The sequence below is a fragment of the Oryctolagus cuniculus genome, chromosome 1 (assembly GCF_051225735.1).
Source record: "Oryctolagus cuniculus isolate XC-2025 breed Fujian yellow rabbit chromosome 1, ASM5122573v1, whole genome shotgun sequence".
NCBI lineage: Eukaryota > Metazoa > Chordata > Mammalia > Lagomorpha > Leporidae > Oryctolagus > Oryctolagus cuniculus.
In genome coordinates this window covers 164824516-164836852 of record NC_142867.1, presented here as the reverse complement: position 1 = coordinate 164836852, position 12337 = coordinate 164824516, and the positions used below count along the sequence as shown (strand labels likewise).

General features: G+C 45.2%; 1 protein-coding gene across 11 annotated transcripts in view; it reads right to left on the bottom strand.

Annotated features, from left to right (window-relative positions):
• Positions 1-2483: 2483 nt before the first annotated feature.
• Positions 2484-12337, bottom strand: part of VLDLR (very low density lipoprotein receptor) — a 40816-nt gene continuing 30962 nt past the window's right edge. For 5 of the 11 annotated variants that reach the window (XR_016228948.1, XR_016228930.1, XM_008255864.5 and 2 more), the window contains 5 exons: positions 11812-11958; positions 10855-10938; positions 10400-10480; positions 9453-9622; positions 2484-7815 (listed from right to left, as the gene is read on the bottom strand). Coding sequence is in view for 8 of the 11 variants with exons in the window: in XM_008255864.5 (XP_008254086.1) it covers positions 7780-7815; positions 9453-9622; positions 10400-10480; positions 10855-10938; positions 11812-11958 (518 nt within the window). In the remaining 3 variants the exon portion in view is untranslated. The remainder of the gene's footprint in view (positions 7816-9452; positions 9623-10399; positions 10481-10854; positions 10939-11811; positions 11959-12337) is intronic. The other 6 variants (XR_016228979.1, XM_070067733.2, XM_089325497.1 and 3 more) reach the window with 2 other exon arrangements.

The following is a 12337-nucleotide window of genomic DNA, read 5'->3' as shown; positions in this document are numbered from 1 at the left end:
ACTTTGCTTTCCCTCATAGCCCTGCCATTGCCTGGCATATTATACTGTTAAGTACCCGACTCCGAACTAGAACAAGCACCACAAAAGAAAGGGCTTTGGCCTCTCCTGTTCTCCCAGGATCCCCAGGACCCAGAACAGTGACTGGAGCTGAGTAAATGAGGGAGGACAAGACAATGCAGATGGGTGTGTGTGTGTATGGGTACAGATAACTTAGGAAGCATCTGTCCGTGTGTCCTTGATCAGGTTCACTAAAACTCAGGAAACGCTTGCATGTTTCCCCAAACTGGTGTTCACTCTAGGACATGTCAATTATAAAATCATCATGGAAGCTTTTAGGAAGGCTAAGTCTTCTGAGACCCAGGGAGGAATGCCAACTACTATCTAGTCATCTACAACCATCCTCCAGCATGATGAAGTCCTTCCTAGGGAACCAGGCCAGAAGGGGAATCGGCATTCAGCTTTAGAGAACTAATCTTGAGCCTGTCTCATATGTAAATGGGTGAATTTAAGAACATACAATCAGGCTGGCGCCTCGGCTCCATAGGCTAATCCTCTGCCTGCGGCACCAGCACACCGGGTTCTAGTCCCGGTCGGGGCGCCGGATTCTGTCCCGGTTGCCCCTCTTCCAGGCCAGCTCTCTGCTGTGGCCCGGGAGTGCAGTGGAGGATGGCCCAAATGCTTGGGTCCTGCACCCGCATGGGAGACCAGGAGAAGCACCTGGCTCCTGGCTTCGGATCAGCGCGGTGCGCCGGCTGTGGCAGCCATTGGAGGATAAACCAACGGCAAAAGGAAGACCTTTCTCTCTGTCTCACTGTCCACTCTGCCTGTCCAAAAAATAAATAAATAAATAAAAAATAAAAAACATACAATCAGCAGCTAAGAGATGAAAAGGCACCTCTGCCCTCTGAATCAGAATGCAGCATTCAGTAGATCTTCAGACCCACAATTTAGCATTCTTCAGTGTGTCCTAGATGATGAGCCAATTACATTTGCTAAGCACAATAAACCCAAAGAGCTTGCTAAGTTCACCTTCTTGAGGGGTGCAGAGTCTAACCTGTCTTCCCCGGCTGATTAAAAAGCCCCCTTTGGCTAATTGGTGACTGGAAGCCAATCACCTGTGCTGTTTAATCAGCAGAAGGTCACACACAGGAGGCTTCTACAAAGCTAATGGGTGCAGGACGATTAATCTCCTTGATGCTTTGGACTTTAAAAGATTACCAAATGCTAACATTTCAAGGGCAAATTTAACAAGGCATACTTGCAAATGGGATTTTAATGCGCAGCTATAGAACAAAGATCCCCAAATGAACAAAAGTCAAGGATTTTAACTTTTCTTAAAAAAGGAATCATGATGATTTTTGGTGCTAGCAGGAAAACAGCAGTTGTTCCTCGAGTGAATTATTTTATTTGAATGGCAGAGAGACACCTTCTCATCTGCTGGTTCACTGTCCAGATGCCCACCATAGCCAGGGCTAGGCCAGGAGCCCAGAACTCTTGTGTCTCCCACATGTGTGACAGAGGCCCGAGTACTTGACCCATCCTCTGTTGTGCCCAGGGTGCGCATCAGCAGGAAGCTGGATTGGAAGCAGAGCAGAGCTCAGGTATGGGATGTGGGTGTCTGAAGTGGTGACTGCACCGCCCTGCGGTGCCACACGCCCACCCTGGGAGGCACTCTGTGTTTGTGGTCTCCCTGTGGAGGTGACTGCTTTGATTTTTCAGACAAGGACAGAGACTAACAGGCTACATGAGTCAGCCATGGCCACAGCTGGCTAAGTAGAACAGCGAAACTTACATCCTGGTCACTGCAAAGCCAGGAAGCTCAGCCTCTCCAAAACTCAATGGCCAATTCCTTAAGGACCCAATTGCTAAACTTTGAGATTTTTCTCAATCTATTTTCTTTCCTTGATTTTCTTAATACTCTTTTGGATCACCTGAATCAAACTCAACACTTAGCATCCAATGTAATCCAAATAATTAGAGACCATTACTTAGGGAAGCTTCAGGTGGAGTATTCTGAAGGCTCACAAGGATGCAGCCTTCTATAAATGTGTCTCAGCTTGGACCCTTTACGTGCTGATGAGGGGAGAGCATCAATAGGATTTGACAGGTCTGTCCAGGCCTGTCTTGTCCCATAGCCTCCAGCACCCCGCCTTAGCCAGGTATCGCCTGTTCGCAATTGTGCACAGGCTGGAAGACGTGCACAAACAGTCATTGATAGCAGCAGCCTTCGGTTTTGTTTCCTTCCTAGGAGGGGGAGGGATAGGGGAGTGGAGAGGGTCACACACTGCCTAGGGTGAGGCGTTGTCTTGCTATGTAAGGCAGAAGATGGGGGAGGTGCTCATTCCTCTGGCCTGATGAATCCAGAGCCTGGGATTTTTATCATTTCCCAAAAAGGAAGTGACTGGGTCTCCCATGATTCAGATGAGATAGATTTGAGTGAAAAGATTCCATGAAAAGTTTCTAGAAAGAAAGGCTCACGCCAATAATTTCAAAAATAAACTTTTATTTAAGTTACATGTACAGTTTGTTAATAAAAGGAAAAATGTTTATGTACAGGTCAGCAGGACTGAATGTATCCCCACGTGTGCCTTTTGAATCCCGAAGCCCCTGAGCCTGACCATTTGGTTGTATGCACCTGACTCCCGAGGCGTTACATGCTCCTAAATCACATTTTAGTTTCAAATGACATTTAGAGAGGGCAAGATGGTTTTCTGAAAGCCAGTTATTTTGTTCAAATAATACTTTTTCTCTTGTGCATGTGTGAAAATTGAAAAATACCCAGGGCTCGGGGTAGATTCTAGAATACCTAAGTTCCAATCCCAGAGTAACAGCATCATAACTCAGTAGACAAGGCACAGTTCTTCCCGTCACCACGGCCATGTCCCTCCCTTTAGGAGAGCCTTAAAACTTAAGAATCATCGTGTTACAGCTTGTTTTCCCCAATACCTTATGAAGAGGAATGATGCTACCTGTCTACAAACTCCCCAAGGGAATCTTTGTTGTTTGCAATCTGATAGGATAGTTTGACTTCACTTGGATGGCCAAGGAAAACCGGGACTGCCTAGCATCTTGAAAGTGTGACAGAGAACTGAGTTGCTCTGTGCTGACCTGCTGTGGTGGTGCTAGCATGAGATTCGCTTCCACGCCTCCCTGTATTGGAAGGGGTGTCTCAGAAACTGCTGAAGTATCGCAGTTAGTGGTAGAAGGGCTCAGCAAACACAGGATGTGACACCCAGCCTAGCCTTCGCACAGCACTGCCTCCTCTTCTAGGGGAGGGGAGGGCAGTACTAACACATAGGATTTGGAATCAGTTACGGAGATGAAACTTACCTGTTAGCGTTCTCATTAGATCAACTACAGGACATGAGAGAATTTATCGGGCATGCCATTGAGTACATGGTAAGAAGATAAGGGAGACTTGAAGTGCTTTGGAACCCTCCAGAAACTCTACAGGCCCCCAAATGTCTGTCTCAAGATGACACAGAGAGATGGCAAAAGCTGAGGGGGATCCCTACCATACCGGCTATATTTCTAAGGCTTCACCCATATCATGCTTAAGCCTTCTTACTGCACAATCTGATGGCACTCCAGAAACTGCAGCTTTGACCTCCTTAGTCAGGGAGAGAGGACTGAAGGCACTTTACACTCAACAGGGAGGTGAGTTCCTGTAATTCTCGCAGGGATGTCACCTACCAGATCCTGGGCTGCCCCAGAGGAGAGGAGATGCAGAGGCCTTGCGGGACAGTGACATTGAGGCGAGATGTAGGCCCTGCACCTGCTGGGCTCTGTGTGCCTCTCCCTCGCTGTGGCCTCGTCACAGGGAGACAGAGCCCGTGTCATTACTATTGTACTGTTGTACAAAAGGGCTCAGTCGCCCGCCCACGCTGTTAACTATGCTGCCTACTATTTCTCGATAGACCTACTCCACCAGCCACCTGACTTTTCCCTGAAGCACGCCGAAGAAGCAAACCATTTTGGATGTAGCACTAGGGAAGGCACAGAGCCCCGAACCCGCTGCTCTCAGCCTGTCTTGCTCCAGCCTCAGTGTCCATAGGTAGAATTGTCAGGCATGGTTCCCCTGTTTCTTAGGCGAGCCAGGCCCCAAAATGCTACACCATGGAGAGATGGGCCACTACTTTAATACGGGTCTCAGTAGCCTGTCTAAGGACCCCTGAGTCTCTCATCCGGGCCTTTCTGCTAATTCGTAGTCAGCCTTTCATGTGTGAAGGTGGCCGTGAATGAAGTGTATGCAAAGGCAAGTGATGATCCTTCCCATGAAGTTATCTGACCTGGAAACTTCCATTCTGACTTGGAGAGAAATCTAAAATTGGTCCTTATTTCATTGTTACCCTCCTTGCACCGCATGTGGAAACAATTACCCCAAAAGCATTTCTATTTTTCTGTATTCCTGAACCCCTACAGTCCAGGTCTATGAGGTGACAGAAGCAGAAAGAGCAGCATGAGAAAAAAAAATTCTTTTTCCCAAAGACTCAGTGGGAAACACTGGGTGATGAAGCTGAAGGGCTCAAGGTCAGGGTCAAAAATGGCAGCTTGCACTCTCTGCCCTTGGACCTGAGTCAGCAGAAGCATCTGTGCTTTCTGCAGGCTTCATCACCATGAAAAGGAAAGGGTATAGCTTCTGTTTGGGCTCCAAAGTGTTTCACTGAATAAAATCTTCGTGGGTAACAGTCCTGGGAAAAAAACTTCAGTTAGACCCCTTTTGCAAGAGGAAACCCCACCAGAATCTGGTGGCTTGCAGTGAGGATAGCTCACAGGCAGGCTTTAGATAGGTCTCCCGTTGTCCCAGTGCTGGGAACCCAGGCGGCAGTGCTGGGCCTGCCCTGTGCTTTCAGGGTGAGAGCCTGCCTTCTCGTCCTCCATGAGGGCTCTCTGACAGCTAATGCCATCAGAAAAGCAACAGAAGCGAGTCCCGTAGTTAAAGGCTCCCGCTTCTTGGTTGCGTGCTCATCAATACTCAAAGACTTAACATTGATACTAACCTTTCAAGCAGTTCTAAGAATGCTTTTAGGGAGCCAGCTGAACAGCTGGGACTAATTTTTTGCCAAGCAGATAGCTTGCAGAACCCACCTACAAAGGTACAACACAGGAACATGGCTGGATTTCTTTACCGGAGACTACCAATTTGTTTATTCCTCTCTCATCAACCCTCTGCAGCAATCTCTTATGGTTCTGGAGAGCCCACTTCCAGTCACTTTGTGTAACAGGCTCATTCAGCTCTAAATATCTGCTATAGTCCTTGCTGAGCTCTGTACTCTACCTCTTAACTCTCCCGCGACATTAAACTCTCGGGACACGGCAGACCCGCTCCAGCGCATTTCACCCGGCATTCTTTACGTTCTTGTTTGGGTAATAAAGCCCAGGCGGTGGTCCCTCGGGAACGATATTGCTGAGCCAAGCGGACAGCACTCTGGCTGGATAAATACTCTTATCTCAGTAGACACATCAGGTTCGTTTGTTTCTCCAAGTGAGTTTGTAGCTCTTAAGGCAGGTCCAATGCATTCTACCTTGGCTTCTTAGTGGGGAAAACAAGATTCCAAAAGGAGATGCTGTAGACTCTTTGGGGATTGGAAATTAGTACCCAGAATCTGTAAGAACACACTAGGGACTGGAACCCAGAATACAATGATGGCAAATATTGCTTTACTGGTAGACATGTGACTGTGGGCCAGATGGTTGATGGACACCATATGGTCCTTATCGTGGCAGCAAGTGCTGGTGTCTAACCTAACAGGGCATCTCGTATTATTCCAATTTAAAAAAGCCAACAATGATTTTTGTACCACAGCAGGGCAACAAATGGCCTACAGAGTTTAGATCTGGCGAATGCTGTGTCACTTACCAAGTGCGCACTTGAGTCTCTGTGTGTTGGCAGACCGCACTGAGTGGGTTCACTGTTCAGTGTGACTATTTGTAGCACAAGAGAGAGGTGAAAGTAGGCAGTCCTACCTTGATGATTACAGCCTCTTCCTTCTCTACGCTCGACCTCCATACCTTCTGTGGACAAAACAAACAAGGCCCAAGCTTATCCTTTCTCTTTGACCCTTTGTCCTCAATCACCAGGGGGCATCCATCAGGTAAGATGACAGAAACAACTTGCCTTTCATTTAGGGTTACTGGGCTCCTTCTCTTGGTCAGGAGCAAACTTTCAACTGCCTTACATTCCATACACAAGTGAATTCTGAGTCATCTACCAATCCACTTAACTACTCACAGCATCTTTTTATTACCTGGCTACTGCATCAGTCCCAGGGGAATCACCAACCTTCCGTGGTGCACCCCACCTCCCTTGCTTCCAGGGATCCTGAGGCTACATGGGAAGGAAGGGATGTCCAGACAGATGGAAAACTCGTTCAACTACCCACTCCACTTTTTCTTCTATTTCAATTCCTTTTCTGTTCTTCACACTCAAAAGTTCCAGAAACTGTCCACAGAAGGAATCCATCATTTATCTTAGCCCAAAAATAGAGGAGCTCATACAGTGTTTTTCAAACCTTAGTTATTTAGAAACCTCAGTATGACCTGAAAATACAGACCTGGGTGCCACCCCCAGGGTTTCTGATTCGGGTCTGGGAAGGGGCCTGCCTGCACACTTAGGTTTTCTAGCAAGCTCTCAGGTGATGCAGTTGCTGCTGTGCCTTGGAGTACATTGAGAACCACTGCCTCCGATGGCGCCAGAATGCTGCCACCTGCTATCTTCCCTAGCCACCCTTCCTGGTAAGCTAGTCTAGACATTCCGAAGAACAAACCCTTTTCCCATGCCTTAGAAGGCACTTGTCCTTGACCTGCATGTAATGACAGAACATGGAACACACAGACTTAAGCACGAAGAAGTAGAATTCATAGAAATCAGAGCATATATTTCCACATTAGGAAACATGTTAACAAAGAAAGGAATTCTCTCCCACGCAAGAGGAATTCTAGCTACAGACTAAACTAAACTTTCGCAAAATAAGACCCTGGAGCCTTTTTATAACAACCAAATGTCAACTGGTACCTCGTTCTTTTGTTAGTACTTGGTTGTAAGAGAAACTAGCCCAATGACAGGTTTATACAATGTCAGGAGTGACAGCTCATACACTGAGAGAGAACATTCCATACTATTCAGGCCGTTCGAGGACTTCACCCTAGAGGAATAGGCACAAACCATGGTTACACTGCTTGGTTTAATGTTTGAGCACTTGAAAAGAAGAAATATACAGTAGTTTGAACACTCAGTCTTTGTAAACCTCCTTTGAGGTCAAAGAGTTCATTTATACGTACAAAATTAGTTTACAAATTTTTTTTGGCAATTTCATCTTAGTAACCCGTTTTATCCTATTGCCATTGTCCCAACCATTGAAAAAGTTTACAATAATTTACATAGAAATATTTTCAAAGTGCTTAAGAATAGTGATTGTTCTCTGGAGTATTTACAGGTGGCCTATACACTGTATGTACAGTGGTGTACACTATAGCACAAGTTTCATTGCTGGAATATGGCTTTCTAGGGAAAGTGCATATTTGGCCAGAGGCGGCAATACTGTCTAGAAATTCATAGATTACAGATACTTGGTAACCATATCCAAAGCTGAAGTAGCATGTGGGCAAGGATATTTACAAAAGTAATATAAAAACGGTCAAGTACACAAGCTTGATCCACGCAAAGATATCTTGACGTTCTTCCAGATGGCAGGAAGAAAGAGACTTCAGCTGCTGGCCCGGTTACCGTTCCGGAGAGGGGGTGTTACTGGGTTAGACCTCAGAGGTCATGAACAGGAGTCAAGCTAGATCATCATCTGTGCTTACAACTGATATCTGCAGAAAAGAGAAAGTACAGAATGAGCCTGGTCTCTGCAAGGGACTTTGCTTTCGAGTCGGTCATTCAAAGATCCAGAGTACTTAGAAGGTGTGTCAGAAACAAAATAGTATTAATTGCATCGTTCAGGCATTTAACTTGAATTCAGTCACAGAGGCTGAACAACTGCAGCCCAAAAATCTGAAATCCAAAAGGCTCCAAAATATGAAACATTTGAAACACTGACATGATACCACAAGTAGAAAATTGCACATCTGACTTCATGTGATGGCACACAGTCAAAACACAGGTGCACTAAAAATATCACATGAGATGATCTTCAGGTGGTGCATATAAGACATATATGTATAATATGTATATTATATATTATATATGTAATATGTATATAGGTGTATATATAATATGTATATTATATATGTAAAACATATATACAGATATATAATATATATGTAAAACATAGTGAATTTCATCTTAGACTTGGGTCCTATCCCTAAGCAATCTAATTTTTTGTATTTCTCAATGAATGTATGTGTACACATACAAATATTCCCAAATCCAAAAAAACAGTCCAAATTTGGAACACCTTGGATAAGAGGTAGTCAGCTTATACCTATTTAGTAGAGAGAAAAGAGCATGCCTGATTCTGACTGCTCTACATAGGGATCGTAAGTCTTGGAGAAAAATGTGAAAACACGCGTGTGCCAGGAACTAACCACTGTCCCAGGTTTCAGAGGGTTTCAGAGATGAGGGCTTAGCACTTGTTTTGTCCGGCCTGTTTCCTAGTGATGGCCAAAAACTCATTTGCTTTTCATCGGAAGAAGCGATTAACTGTGGCTGACACAAAGCTTTTCTCGGTGGGATGGGATGCTTTCTGAGTAAAGCATTTAGTAATTTTGGCTAAGTGAATGTTAGTACACTGCTTTTAATACAGCTCCCCTATATGTGATATGCTAATTTAATTAAAATTAAATTAGACAAGAGTAGGCAACAGATTTCCCAGTTCAAAAGGGAGCTTCTTGGTTCATGCTGCTATTTACATGTCATTTCAGTAACCACAAATAGTTCAAATAGTACTGTGAGGACCTTGACCTATTTTTTTTTAAAGATTTATTTATTTGAAAGTCAAAGTGACAGGGACAGAGAGAGACAGAGATCTTCCATCTGCTGGTTCATTTCCCAAATGGCCACACAGCTGGGGTTGGGCCAGGCCAAAGCTAGGTGCCAGGAACTCCATCCTGGTCTTTCATATGAGTGGAAGGCATCCAAGCACTTAGGCCACCTTCCACTGCTTTCCCAGGCCTGTTTACAGGGAGCTGGATCGGAAACAGAACAGCTGGGACTCAAATGGGGACTCCCGATACGTGATGCCAGTGTCACAGGCAGCAGCTCAACCCACCGCACCACACCACCAGCCCTGCCATGGCCTATCTGTCATTCTGTGTGGGCTGGATGCTTATCAGTGCGCTGACCTGTGTGGGCTAGACTGTCCACAATTCAGGTGGCAGATGAAGTGTGTGGTAACGCCGAGATCCCAAGGGCTCTTCCCAGCCCCGTTAGCCACGGCTCGGGTTAGTGGTTCCCCCTCTCACAGCTCTCACTTCAAGCCAAGGCATGCAAAGACAGAAAGTGGACTTACTGCTGGGTACGTGTGTCCAACAGAAGCACTGTGTCTGCCGATGTCAATGGAGAGGTCCTCTTCCGTGGTCTTCAAGTACACAGGATTGTCAAAGTTCATGCTTTTCATGTTCTTGTGTTGCCAGTTCCGCCACATCAAGTAGCCACCCACTGCTGCCATCGCTAAGAGCACTGAGAGAGGTCAGAGGTGACTGAGTGGGGTCTAGTTTGAGAACATGCAAAACAAGGCAATGTGCAGCAATCCACAATAACTGGCATTAATAAGGTTCCATGTTTTATGAGGTTAGGATAACTGGAAGTTGAAGTTGGGATATCAGTAGTCAGGAGGTTGAACTCAGTGGTGCTGCCTGAATTAAAATGGCAGAAGCTTCTGGAGAATTATTCAGGTTTGGTGTGTAGCTGAGCGCCTACAAATTCACAGGTTTGATAACAGCCTTAGAGGTCCTTCACCCTGGGTTGGAAATTGGTGGTAGAGACCTAATATTTGAGCCCCCATTCACTGCCTTCCAGGGTACACAGGGAGGTCTCGCAGGGAGACAGATCAGAAGCAGAGGAGCCAAGACATGCACCAGGCACTCTGACATGGGATGTGGGCATCCCCGGTGCACCAGACACCCACCATGGCATTATACATATCTTAAAGGGAAAGGGAACAGTACTCTAGTTAAACTGACTTACTATGAAAGCGGATAAGCCAGGCTAACAACACTTAAGTAGAAAGCAGGAGGCACCATTCATGTGAACATTTATTCCTGCCAGATACTGAGCTAAGGCCAGCACTCAAGAGGAAGGCCTGGACCCTTGAATGAGTGTACCATGTTGGGGAGGGGGTGAGTGTAACTGAGTGTCACAAGGGCTACTGTAGTGTAGGGCATTGTGCGGAATCGGAAATATCCATCTAGTATCGAAGCAGCTGATGAGACAGGGATGTAGAGGGGATCTACTCACAGAGAGGAAGGATGGCCCAGGCAGCGGAAGTCCCTTTTGGGGGAACACTGACTTCTGAGACTGCCGTGGTCACATTGATCTCTACAGGGGAATATAAGGAATCGGTTTACAATGACCTAAATTCAGACTTAGTAATTTTACCCATCCTTAGAGAGCCTCACACCTTGTACCCAGTATCAGTGTTCAGCATCTATTAAAAGTGTATACAGGACAAACTCTAGCACTGAAGCACTTCAGTCACATACTGGAATAGCCATTCACTAACAATCATCTAGCATAAACCTTAATAAGTCAGGTCAGGCTAAGATATGCAGGTTCTGAGTCTTTGGAGTTTAAATACAGGTTATCAGTCAGGGGCAGAACTAAGAGTTAAGGCCGCATTAATTTTTAAGCTATAGATACAAAGAGTGTGGCTGTTAGTTGAGATTAACAGTTTGCAGTACTGAACCCAATACCTCCAGGAACTAGTCCACTAGTTGGTGAAATTTCTGTAGTGTTGGTATCTTTTGTCTCACTGTAAGTCACAGTAGTTGCAGTACCTGAATTATAAAAACCAAGAACCTGGTTAATGCCAAGGTTCCAGAGTGGCTAACTGTTCAGTTCAGACAAGCCATGCAAAAGGTTATTTTCAAACCAGGGGAAATACACAAACCACTGCTGAACTAAGTTACATGGTGGGTGTATCAAAACTGAGAGATACGGCAGTCTCACGCCAAAACAGAGATACATCAAACTTGGGGCAGAACAGTCAGCATTTGGAATTTGACAGTTCAAACAGATGCACAGCCACACTGATGATCCCCCTAAATATCGAGGCTCCTGGAAGTTACTAGAAATGTTCTCAGGATGCCCTGGTAGACCAGGCACACCAGACTGTCTTGCAACTACTGTCTCTGTCAAGTGAACTAGTCCCTGCCATGGACCCAGAATGAAGTGAAAGAAAACCTGACCATGTGGGTTCCTTGATCAGAACAAGCAAATTTAATTTGCCATTGAATCAAAAGCTAAGACCAGAAAACTCAAGTAAGCGGGTGTCATCCACTGAGGCCATGAAGTTTGTTGTCCCTATGTTCCTGAAGCATAATTCACTCTATCCTCTTTGCAGGAAAATCTTCACACTGTTTAATTATCTGTAAGTTGGCTAGCTAACTGCTTTTTCAGGACTAAACTGGAACCAATACATATGACAAATATTGACACTTTGGTCATCTATAAACTTATCTAATGTTGAAGTGGGATAAAAGTGAGTTCTGAAGTATTTGACATGAACAGATGACATGCAACAGTAACAGATACGTTCTCAAATCTATTTTAAGTGTTAGTTAAAACAGAATTCTTAAATTTCATAGCTAGTGTCTTATCACATTGCCTGCTGTATGTTTTGCTTGCGATTAAAACAAGAAAGTCCTTACTTTGGCATTCTCGGCCATTTTCCTCTAGGTGGTACCCATTGGGACAGGAACAGGTATACTTTGGAGAGTGCTCATTAATCTGTGGAGCTGGCAGGCATAGGTATTCACACCCTCCATTCTCCATGTCTTCCTCACACCAGTTTTTACCTAGTCAAAAAAAAAAAAAAAAGTCCTTAAGAATAGGTATCCAACAGCACTGTAGATAGAACCTTGCTCTAAGTGGTGCAAACTTGAATCTTTCCTTATGTCCTAAGGAATTCAGACCTGTCTGTTCTGTCATAACTTCAATGCAGTTCTTGACTAATGAATAGCAGGTAGCATGTGCTAAGGACACCAGGTTCAAAGACAGTGCTTCGAGGCAGACTGTAACTTCTGACTACAGCAAATGCAAGCAGGGGAGTGTCATTACTGTTCAAGGCTTACAGGGAAGGTTCAAAAGACAGAAACTTAGTTCTCCTGGCTTTGTCTCGCCTTGCTCCTATAAAGCAGAAGCAGACTCAGTTACAGAGAAGTCTAAGAAGACTGC